This window comes from Tupaia chinensis, unplaced genomic scaffold (assembly GCF_000334495.1).
Source record: "Tupaia chinensis unplaced genomic scaffold, TupChi_1.0 Scaffold147038_1, whole genome shotgun sequence".
Taxonomy (NCBI): Eukaryota; Metazoa; Chordata; class Mammalia; order Scandentia; family Tupaiidae; genus Tupaia; species Tupaia belangeri.
Genome location: NW_006206889.1, coordinates 2,382,328 through 2,393,347, shown reverse-complemented (window position 1 = coordinate 2,393,347; position 11,020 = coordinate 2,382,328). Strand labels below are relative to the sequence as shown.

General features: G+C 59.6%; 2 protein-coding genes across 3 annotated transcripts in view; one reads left to right on the top strand and one right to left on the bottom strand.

Annotated features, from left to right (window-relative positions):
• The window catches only part of CFAP410 (cilia and flagella associated protein 410), an 11,337-nt gene extending 10,602 nt beyond the window's left edge, over window positions 1–735 (top strand). The window contains exon 7 of the mRNA XM_006169459.3: window positions 312–735. Within this exon, the coding sequence (XP_006169521.1) occupies window positions 312–440 (129 nt within the window). The 3' untranslated portion in view covers window positions 441–735. The remainder of the gene's footprint in view (window positions 1–311) is intronic.
• A 2,544-nt stretch (window positions 736–3,279) lies between these two features.
• The window catches only part of PFKL (phosphofructokinase, liver type), a 25,654-nt gene continuing 17,913 nt past the window's right edge, over window positions 3,280–11,020 (bottom strand). For both annotated transcript variants that reach the window (XM_006169458.3, XM_027768665.1), the window contains 12 exons: window positions 10,545–10,609; window positions 9,858–9,921; window positions 8,477–8,623; window positions 8,051–8,121; window positions 7,392–7,479; window positions 6,986–7,138; window positions 5,992–6,156; window positions 5,741–5,802; window positions 5,461–5,572; window positions 4,391–4,490; window positions 4,196–4,301; window positions 3,280–3,830 (listed from right to left, as the gene is read on the bottom strand). In XM_006169458.3, coding sequence (XP_006169520.1) covers window positions 3,683–3,830; window positions 4,196–4,301; window positions 4,391–4,490; window positions 5,461–5,572; window positions 5,741–5,802; window positions 5,992–6,156; window positions 6,986–7,138; window positions 7,392–7,479; window positions 8,051–8,121; window positions 8,477–8,623; window positions 9,858–9,921; window positions 10,545–10,609 — 1,281 coding nt within the window. In that variant the 3' untranslated portion in view covers window positions 3,280–3,682. The remainder of the gene's footprint in view (window positions 3,831–4,195; window positions 4,302–4,390; window positions 4,491–5,460; window positions 5,573–5,740; window positions 5,803–5,991; window positions 6,157–6,985; window positions 7,139–7,391; window positions 7,480–8,050; window positions 8,122–8,476; window positions 8,624–9,857; window positions 9,922–10,544; window positions 10,610–11,020) is intronic.

Below are 11,020 nucleotides of genomic sequence, written 5' to 3'. Positions count from 1 at the left end.
CCCCCCCCCCCCCCCCCCACCACCTGTCGTTGCTTGGGGAGAGAAAAAAGAAGCTTCCCCTCCCCCCCCCCCCCCCCCCCCCCCCCCAGTGTTTCTGGAAGGAACAATGGCTTCCCTCCTGGGTGCAGACAGAAGTTGCGTATGGGTCTGCGAGTGCACATCATGGACCTGCCCCTGAGCTTCCTGGCATGGCCCCCCCGGGTCAAGAGGACATAGCCGTGGTTTACCTATGTCTGGACCTATCTCTGGGCGCACTGTGGGTGGCCCAGTGTCACCTGGGGCACTCAGCCTGAGACGCTCTCTGCCCCCAGAACGTGCTGACCGCCATCTTGCTGCTGCTGCGTGAGCTGGACGTGGAGGGGCTGGAGGCTGTGTACCAGAGTGCGAGCAGCCGGCTGCAGGCCCTGCACAGGCCGGAGCTAGAGGACAACGTGGACTGATGGCAGTGAGGCTCCATGTGCACCTTGGTGCCCACCTCAGCTCCTGGGACAGGGGGACTAATGCACCACCACAGCCTCAGCCCTACCTGGAAACACTACCCTCTAGGTTTGCCACCCCAGCCAGGGCAGGAGGGGGCAGCAGGTGGAGAAGAGCCTTTGCTGGGGCTGGCAGGGACAGCAGACTCCTAGACACTGGGACTGTCTAGGCCTCCCACAGGGCCAGGGGACTGGGCTTGGCTCAGCTCTTTGAAAATAGGCTTTGAGCCATCTTCGTTAATAAAACAGACAGGTAGCAGCCATGGCCTTGGCACTCTCTGAGGTAAGTGCCATTTCTCAGCAGAATGACACGCTCCTGGGCGTTTGTGCCCTTTCAGCCTGCGACTGCATGACTTCCGTTATCCACAGGAGGCAGAAGATGTGTTTCCGTGACCGGGCTTTGCCTTCCTCAGTTATTAAGTGTCTGCCATTTTGCTGGTCCAGCCTGGGGACCATAGATTGACAGGTCCTTGGCTGGGGACTCAAGTATGGCCACACGGGCAGTGGATGGAGAAGACAGCCTCTGAGGAGAGTTGAGGGCTACCAGGATGCGGGGCCAGACTGTGATGCCACAGCCCTGGGGCTGGGCCACTGGGGAGAAAAGCAGGCTAGAAGCGCTCAGGGTGAGGGGGAGTGGATGTTGCCTCTATCCCTTCCTCTGGGCAGCTCCAGGTTCATGTCCCCACACAGGCAAAGAGGTGTCAGGTAAGGTGACAGCTGCACTACTGCTAGCAGGTGACAGCAGCAGGGTCAGGAAGGCCACCTGGGGAACATGCAGGTTGTCATGACCCTACCTGAGGGTGAAGCTCTTCGAGGTGCAAGTGATTTTCCAAACAGGCACTGCTGTGTGTGCTGGACTCGGGGAAGGCGCAGGGTGACAGCAAGTGATTTATCTGCAGCTCTTTGGTATGGTCTACAGAACAGCATGACTTCTGAAGGGGGAGGTAAGGAGTCCCCACACTGGGGACATCAAGGAGGGGGTTGCTGGACTGTGTCTGCCACCCCGTGACAGTGGGCTGTTGGATGCTCTCAGTAAAGCATTGTCTCTGTCAGAATGACTGGGAGTCATGTCACATTAGGATTGCCCCCTTTCACTCCCCCCCGGCATGGGGGTTCCCACTGGCTTCTCTCCTGTCCTGTCCTTGAACAAAGCCCAGATGCTGATGAGCCACTTTACCACATCCCCCTCCCTGTCCCGGCACCTGAGTCGGCCTCTTGTTAGCTGGCTTCGCCGCCCCACGGCCTGCTGGATGGAGAACCGGTCCTAGCCTAGAATCCATGACACCCTGGTTTTTACAGTGGCACTTACAGTCCCCATTCTGACCTCTCCCCAAGTAGCCCCAAAAGTGAGGTGCCCAAGCAAAGCAGGTATTGGCACCACCCCATGTGTGGCTCAGTTAGCCACGGTTCACAGATGAGAGGACTGATGCCTAGGACACACCACTAAGCTAGAGACGCTGCCTGCTGCCTGAGCGGGGCTGGACACCTCTCAGCGGAGCTGCTGTCCAGGAGCCAGAGTGGCCACTCTGTATCGGGCATCACTGAGAGCACCTGGCAGGTCACTGGGTGGTGCAGCTCCAGACGGGCTCAAACACCTAGTATGGCAGGATGAACTGAGCAGCTTCCACTCAGAACTGCCCTGACCCAGGTGAGTAGCACAGACCAACCAGGCCCGGCTATGGCCAGAACCGGGGGCTGACTGGTGGGCGCTGGGGCTGCTCAGATTCAAGGCGATAGCCCTGTCTCTCCTACTGCAGTGCCCCCCAGCAGTCCCCCTCTTCCATACGCTTCCCTCCTGCAATGTCTTTGGGAGACGAGGGAGTCTAGGCGTTGCTCTTTGTCTCACTGACTGGGCAGTTCCCATCAGGGGGGCCATGGTAGGGTGCCCTCAGATACAGTGGCATTTTCTGGCTTTGTCTTGCAGCTCCACCAGGATTTCCCAGACAGATCCTGAGATTCTTGGTAATTGTGGACGAGGGTCACTGCATGTTCACTTTGCTCAGTTTCCAAAAGTCCCGTCGCTGGGTCTGGTCCCAATATCCCTTGAAGTTAGGCATTATCCCATCCCTGCAGGGGCATTCTAAACCCACACCATCACTGTCCTCCGTGGAAGGCAGAGCCGGGCATCACAGCAGTATGATGGGTGGGAGAGCAGCCCCTCTTGACAAGATGCAGCCTGAGACACTGTCTCTCCTCAGGCCCCAGGGTCAGGTGGGACTAGAAGACAGACCTGTGACACATACACAGTGGTGAAGGGCGTGGGTGATTCCACTCTGCCCGTCCGAGTCCGCTGCAGTAGGAATTCCAGCAGGTGTCGAGGAACAGGGAGCAGCCCTCTTCTGCAGTCAGTGCCAGCTACTACCGTGCACAGCAGTGAGCAGAGCTCGGGCTCAACGTGCACAGGTCCTGGGGTCCCCAGGGGCAGGTTCTGAGGTGGTAGCCATGGCTGAGTCTATGTTTCCAGCGAGCTCCAGCCCGAAGAGCCAGGTTGCCTGGTGGGCTCGGCCCACTTTCCCTTTCTCCCCACTTGTCCACCCTACCCGTCTCCTGGGACACTGGCTCCCAAGAGCCACTGGCCCACAGTTCTGAGACCCTAGCCCATGCTGAGCCAGGTGGACCGTTAGGGTCAGACGTGGGCCCCAGACCAGAAGAGTGAGGCTGGAGTCCCTCTTTCCCCTAGGTGGTCCTGGAGAGTGAATGACCAAGAGCATGTGTCCTGCGGTGTCCCTCCCATCTTCCCTCAGCGCCACACAGCCCAGCCCACCTCCCTGGCAGCCCCCACGGCATGCGCTCCAGAAGCTGGTTGGGTTCCCTAGTCAGTGATTTTATTTCTAGAAAAGGTGACAAATGTTGCCTTAGCCACAGGGGCCAGTATGGACAGGAGCAGGGCACAGTGAGGCCCACATGCGGACGAGAGGTCAGCAACATGGGCACGCCCGGTGTGAGATGCCGAGGGCCAGCAGTGTCCCAGGGCCTGCCAGGAAGGCAGGATCCCAGTCAGTCTGTCCTGGAGGGGGCTGGGCAGCCAGGTCTCGGCAGCCCACCCACAGGGCTTAGTGGACAGTTGGTGTTAGAGACTGGGGCCATGAATCAGGCCCAGCAGGGCTGTGGCACCCCCATCCCTACCCCTACCCTGCAGGCTTCAGGAGCTGCCCAGGCCCCTCTGGCACCAACTTGGTACCAGGAAGAGGGAGGAGAGGCCAGGCTTAGAAGCCCTTCTCGATGCTCAGGGTGCGGCGGGTGACGTGCTCCAGCTCCCCTGACACGTAGTCCGCCATGCTGATGCGGTAGTGTGCCAGCATCTTGAGCATCAACCGCAGGTTCAGCCACCACTGCTCCTGGGGCATGCGGTGCCTGCCAGTAGAGCAGGCAGGCAGGGGTCAGGGGCCAGGTAGCTCCCAGGGACTCACACACACCCCTCGGAATCCCTCCACCACACAGCCCAGTCGTGGTGTCAGCATGTGTCTGGGGTCCCTCTCCCTCAGTCCTGATACCAGGGAGTCAGATGTATCAACCTTCAGACCTTGGTCCTGACCAGCCCTGCCTGCCCACTGCTGACCCATCTATCCCTTGTTCTCTGCCAATACCAAAAGACCTGGGCATGGTCAGTCCCTGTTCTCCAAGCCCTGTGGAGAAGACCCAATGGGATCGGGGTTCAAGCAGAGCCCCACAAGTCCCCTAGGGACCACTCCTCTCCGTGAGGCTCAAGCAGAACTTACTCGAAGTCGGTGTCTTTCTTGAGTTCTGTGACAGGGCTGAAGGCCACTGTCTTCTTCTGCAGGCCGATCACACAGGCTGAGTCGGGCGCGTTGGCAAACACCCGCCCTGAGGGCACAGGCATGTGGCAGTCCCTAAGGCCAGGTCCCACCCCGGGGCCCCGGGTTAGCCTCAGACACCACCCATGGCCCACCTACCCTTGCGGTAGACAGCCCGAAGCTTCTCTGACATCCAGAGCATGGCCTTCACTCCCAGCTTGGTCCCGTAGTTCCGGTCGAAGGGTGTGGGAGCACCGCCCTGAAACAGAGACCAGGCCATGCAGGTGAGCCAAGGCAGCTCAGGAACAGCCCAGCCCTCCCCATCCCCCAGGCCCAGTACCTCTCCACCTCAAAGTCCAGTCCAAAAGCCACCCCCGCCCCGTGCACTGCTAAGAGGGTGCCCCCCACCCCAGACCATGGTCCCTCGCCAGTGAGCAGCAACCCCCTAGGCAGCAACATGGGCACGCCCGGTGTGAGATGCCGAGGGCCAGCAGTGAACCAGGGCCTGCCAGGAAGGCAGGATCCCAGTCAGTCTGTCCTGGAGGGGGCTGGGCAGCCAGGTCTCAGCAGCCCACCCAGAGGCTTAGTAGGCAGTCGATATTGGAGACTGGAGCCATGAGTCAGATCCAGCAGGCCCTCATGTGGGCCTCACTGTGCCCTGCTCCTGCCCATACTGGCCCCTGTGGCTGAGGCAGCATTTGTCACCTTTTCTAGAAATAAAAAGTACTGACTAGGGAACCCAACCGCTTCTGGAGCGCATGCTGTGGTGGCTGCCAGGGAGGTGGGCAGGGGAAGTCAGCAGGGTGAACGTAAGCCTCACATCAGCAGCCCTGGCTGCCAGTCCCTGGGCTCAGAGCACCCACAGTGCAGGCTTCCTGCGGAGCCACCTGGGACTTGGCAGGGAGGGACCGGGTAGAAGGGCAGGTTCTCAACCTGGGATCCCCTAGGAAGGTAGTTTTCACCCTCATGAAACCTGAGCAAGGTGAATTTGGGTCCCCCACCTGTAAAATGGAGGTGACAGGCCCATGCACCATCCAGGGGCCCGAGACTGCATGGGCAGCCAGCTGGTTCTGACGTGAATGCGTGGGAGGTGCCGGCACAAGTACGTGCAGGGGAAAGGTCCTCCTGGGACCCCTTGCTCCCCAGGACACAACAGGAGCAGGAGCAAGGGGCCAGGCTGACTTGGACCAGGAAACCCACCTTCCAGAACCCATGCCACTGCCCCGCACCTGCTGCAGGTGACCCAGGACGTTGGTCCGACAGTCAAAGACGCCTTTGCCCTCTGACGAGTAGAGGTTGTACAGGAACTCTGTGCTGTAGTGTTCATGGCACTTCTCGTTGCTAAGAGGAGGTTGGGGCCAAGTGACAGGGCACTAGTCCATCCAGGTCTTCACCCAAGTCCAGGGCCCATCAGCCAGGCCATAGCAAACCTGACCCCCACCCAGCCCTTCCAAGGCTCCTCACTTGCCCCCCATAGCCCCAAGGGTCTGATGGGCCACACAGCCTTACCGGAGCACCAGGCCCCTCTGGATGTCTGTCTTCATCTTCTCTGTCATGTGCTCCACGTTGGCCTGGAAGGAGGGAGATAGATGGGCAGGGGGTGGGGAGTAAGAGTTCTGGGGGCCATGTGCACTAAAGAAGCCTTGAGGCTCCTCCCCTAGGTCTCCCTGGTGCTGGCTAGTCCCGTGTATGTCTCAGGAGGGGACCCAGGTGGCCCCGCTGGGCTGGTTGGCAGCAGCAGAGGGCTGAGCCAGGCTCACCTTTAAGTCATGGATGTTGAAAGGATCCTCAAAGACATAGGCGGCGTCAGCCCCTACAGCAATGCCAGTCACCGTGGCCAGGTAGCCGCAGTAGCCCCCCATGGTCTCCACAATGAACACGCGGCGCTTGGTCCCTGAGGCTGATTGCTTGATGCGGTCACAGCTCTGGAGGCCAAGGGGGGCAGTCAGGGGGCTCTCTGTGTCCCCACCCTCCCTGCCAGCTGCCATGTTGCAAGAATCCGTATGTCTCTGGTTCACTGAGTCAGGAGGTGGCCAGGGCAGCCACATGCCTAGGTCCTGGAGGTGGCTGTCACACCCCTATGCACCCTGGGTGCTGGCAGAGCATCACAGGAGCCAGGCCAGGTTGGGTGTGGACCACCGCACACTTGCCATACAGAGCCAGAGGCTCTCAACCCAGGCACCCTACCCCTAGAGGACAATGGCCTGGAGACACTCTGGCTGCCACGATGGTGGGGTAGCCACTGGCATCTTGTGGGTGGAGCCAGGGATGCTGGTAACAGCTCACCCCAGGGCTGGGCGGTCTACACTGACCCTGTTTTCTCATCTGTAAAACAGGGCAGTGATCCTATGGTGTGATGCTAGCGATGACATGACACATAATTCTAACTGTGCATGGCTCAGAGTTCAAAAGGACACTATCTTTTTGACTATGGTTAGAGAAAAAAACCATGAAAAGGGAATCCTGAGGCTGAAACCCAGATATAAAGAGCCAAGCGGAGGAAACTTGGGATAACACCTGCCCAAGGGTGCACAGGCAAGGAGCACCCACAGGAGGCAAAGGATGGGGAGGGATGCTCCAAGAGACACACCAGTGGCCCCAACGTGCAGGTGAGCGTTCAGCCCCACCGGAAATCAAAGCTAAAAGCCCTGCAGGCCCATCTGGCACTGGTGACCGCAGCAGGGGCTGTGCCCACCGCCCCTGCCCCACATGCAGCTCTTCTGTCCACACTTTGGGGTCCCGGCACTCCCGTACCTCCATCGCAGCATTGACAGCGGTGTCGGAGCCCAGGCTGAAGTCAGTGCCCGGCACGTTGTTGCTAATGGTGGCCGGGATGACGCACATGACGATGCAGAGCTCCTCGTAGCGCCCGCGCGCCTCCACCAGCTGCAGCACCCCCTCGTAGGCCTGCAGGCGGCAGGGGGGAGGGGCTGCAGGTAGGCCAGGGGTGGGAAGGGGCAGGGGCCGGAACAGCTCCTGCTCACCTGCCCTGGGCCTGGAGTACTGGGACGTGTATGCAGGGCTGTGTACGCCATGCCTCAGAACACAGGTCTGTAGTCCGCCACGTCCCCCAGCCACCTGAGGGAATACTTCCCACTCGCAGGTTTTTGAGACCTGCCTCAGTGGCCCTCAGCTCTGTCTACTGCGGGCGGACCCTCACCTCAAACCCTCCGATGACCAGCAGAGCATGGATATTATAGGTGCGGATGTTTTCCACAATCTTCTCGATGTGGCTCTTGGGCAGTGTCCTGCATAGGAGAGGAGTCAGGGTGAAGAGTGGGGTCTGTGACACCCAGAGGAAAGGGCACCAGGCTATTCCCAAGCAGCTGACCAGTCACTGAAATGCCCCTTGACGTGGCACCATGCAGAGACAAGACAGAGACTCAGCATGTGAGCGACTGGGGCACCCACAGGGCAGCCTCACCAGGCATCCCTCCTGTCCACAGCTTCCTCTAGACACCAGCAGTAGCGGTGATGCCTTCTCCAGCCCAGGCCTCAGGCTCGGATTGGGGCAGCTTCCCTGCAGTCCCTCCCGTGCACCCTCTTCCCATCCACTCCATGGATTATCTCAGGCCACCCTGCGTGACCACCCGTCCCTAGGACACACAGCCAGAGTGCAGGATAGCTGCAGACAGGGCTGACACCCATCCCTGTGCTGCCTACAGGCAGAGCCCAGCCCTCTTCCTCTACACAGGTGGCCACAGGAAGCCCAGCAGGAGGGACCGAAGCCAGCTCTGGTCTCCTGCAGCCCCATCCCTGCTGGGCCTGGGGGTGGCCTGCAGTTCCCCTGCTCTAGCTGCCCCAACAGGCTACACTCACCTCTTAGTGCCCAGCATGGAGCCGCCTCGTCCCAACCAGCCAGCCACATCATGCCAGCCCACCACTTGCACCTGTCAGGAGAGGGCAGCGTCAGGGGACAGCCTAGGGCTCTCTGTGATGCCTTCTCAGGTGGGGATAAACCCGTACTCGGAATGGGCCAGGCATGGGGGTGGGTGTAACTGATGGACCTAGCCCCTCTGCTGCCACCTTGGAGAAGCTGGCCCCTGCAGGGGATTGCTCAACAATTGTCTTCATGTCCCTGAACCGGCCATTCCTGTGTTCAGACACTGTTAAGCCCCTGAGAGCCCCATGGGCTTAGAAACAATCACAGGGTAGGTCAGAAACAAACCAAAGAACAATGAACTCCAAGCAGTGCAGGCAGCAGCCCCAGCCCTCAGCCCTGCCCTCGATCACAGACGCACCTACCTGACCCTTGGCCAGGCCCTCAAAGCCATCATGCACGACGTACACTGTGTGGCCCTGGGAAATGCCAGTCCGCACTGCTGAGCGCACAGCTGCATTCATGCCCGCTGCTGGGGCCCCCACATTCAGGATGGCCAAGGAGAAGTTGGTCTTCAGAGAGGAGGAGAAACACAAGGGTGTGAGACTCAGGCAGAGAAGGGATCTAGACAAGAAGTTAGCCAGAGAGCACGTCCCAGAACAGAGAGCCCGGGTCCCCAGGCCAGCCTGGACACTTAGCTTGTCAACTCCCCTGAGGCTAGCAAACATCTGTGTGACTAATTCCAGAAAAAGGAATTTCTTTGCACCTGCTGCAAAGCCCTCAGCAGCCACCCTGTGGCCTTGTCCTCAGAGGTCAGGGAGCAGCCATCCAGAGAGGAAGAAGGCTTGGCTGTCCTGTTTGATAGTGGCCACATTAAGAAAATACAAAGAAATGGAGATGTAAACCCTAGTGCTATCATTAACTTATCCTAAAATATCCAAAACACCATTTCGTCAAGGTGAGCCAATGTAAGAAATCGCCTATTTCACGCACATTTTCTATGCTGGTCTCAGGAGCCTGGTGTGTACTCGGCACAAACAAGACACTTGCTTTGGGGCAGTCACGTTCCACATGCTCCATGCCATACATGGTTGGTGGGTGTGCCAGGTGGCACTGCTGGCCCAGAGGGGCATGGTCCCACCAGGTTCTGGGCAGGACACAGAGCCCACTGTGCTCATGCAGAGGGTGCCACCCACCCCCGTCAGGTTTGGGGATCAACAGGAGGCTAGAGAAGAGGAATACCCCAAAGATGTCCAGGTGAGATGAGAGGGACCAGAGTGAGCTCCGCCACCTCCCAACTAGTGCAGGCCCCAACGTCAATGTGGCTTCCATACCTCACAGCCACGGCTGAAGGAGTCTCGGAGTCAAGCCCCCCCAGAATCCACAACAGCCTTGGTAGGGCATTGTCCCTGACCCCCAGGCCTTTAGAAGCAAGCCCTTTTGTCATTCTCATTTTAAAGAAGTCCCCAAGCCTCTCAGCTCCTCAGGACATTTTGAAGCGCTCTCTCCTGAGTTCAGTCTCTGGGCCTGACCATTCCTGCAGCTGTTTGCCTGGCACCAGAGCAAGTTACAGTCGGCGTCCTGGTCTTGCTCTCCGCAGGTCCGGGCACTGGCTGATCGGGACCTGCCAGTCGAGCCATGCCTGAGCTCACAAGCACAGGCGGAGGCTGCCCTCTCAGCTAAAGCTCAGACCTGACAGAAGGAAGGGCCTGGCCCGGCGGGCTGGGACAGGCAGGCCGGACACCAGAGAGGTGCAGGCAACACAGGAACCTCATAGGCTCTGCTCCAGCATCTCCAGCATCTCACCTTCTCCTTGGAGAGCTTCTGGTGGGCAAGGAGCTTGTAAATGTTCCAGTTGTTCTCGAAGCTCCTGAAAGGAAGCGGTCATGCAGTGCACAGCCACAGCACAGGTCAGGCAGCTCAGCACAGCACAAGGTCCCAGTTCAGCTGGAGAATAGTCTGGCAGGGCCCAGCCTCCCACGCCCTGCTGAGCGCCATCAAAGGAAGGCACGGGACTCCCACAGAACACAAGGGTGCGCATGCCAGCCCAGCAAAGCACGTGGCTGCGCAGAGGTCCACTGCCTCAGCAATGGTGCAGAGGTCCACCGCCTCAGCGATGGTGCAGAGCATTGCGGCAGGAAGCTGGGCCTGCAAATGTAGCCCCACCCGCCTGCCAGCCTGGAACCAGCAGAAGTGCAGCACTTTAAGCTATCCAAGGACTGAAACCCTAAGGCTGCTGGTCATGCCTGCCCCCACCCGCACGTCCACTGCGCCTCAGCTCCTCAAACTGTGCCCACAGCACACTGCTCTGAAGAAGTGTCAGGCCGAAGGTCTGCAGAGCGCCATCTCCACAGCACGTGCATGTCTGGCATGCAAAGTGCTAGGTGCGAGTCACACAGGGGTTGCAGGGCCCAGAGGCCTCCAACATCAGCTGAGCAGAACAGCCAGCCACCCAGATGAGGGGCAGGTGTGGTGGGCTGCTCCGGCCCTCACCTGCCGCGGAGCTGGATGGCTTCATCGAACCTCTTCTCATCCATGGCCTTCTGCACTTCTTTCGTCTTAAATGAGATGAGAGAGGCCAGCTGGCATGGAGGCCCCACCCACGGGCCCCAGGAGCAGCAGGGGTGAGTGGGTAGATTCAGCATTGCCTTCTGGTCCTAGGCCCTGAGCCGCCAGACAAGTGCTAGAGCCAAGCCCACCTGACCCTGCTACTAAGTTCTCTCCCGGAAAGGACACTCCAGGCCTCCCACCACCTCAGACCCCAAGAGCCCAGCTGGGCCTTAGGGATGAGAGCAAGGCGTCTGGCCCCAAAGTCAGGCCCAATACAAGCCACAGCAAGAGCTTCTATGAGAGCATTGGGGTCAGAGCTGCACCCATCTGTGCCCTGCAGCCCACCCTCCCTGCAGGTCCACTCTGTCCTTAACTACAGAGCTAAGCAAGGCCAGCATCCCAACACCTGCTCCCTCTTT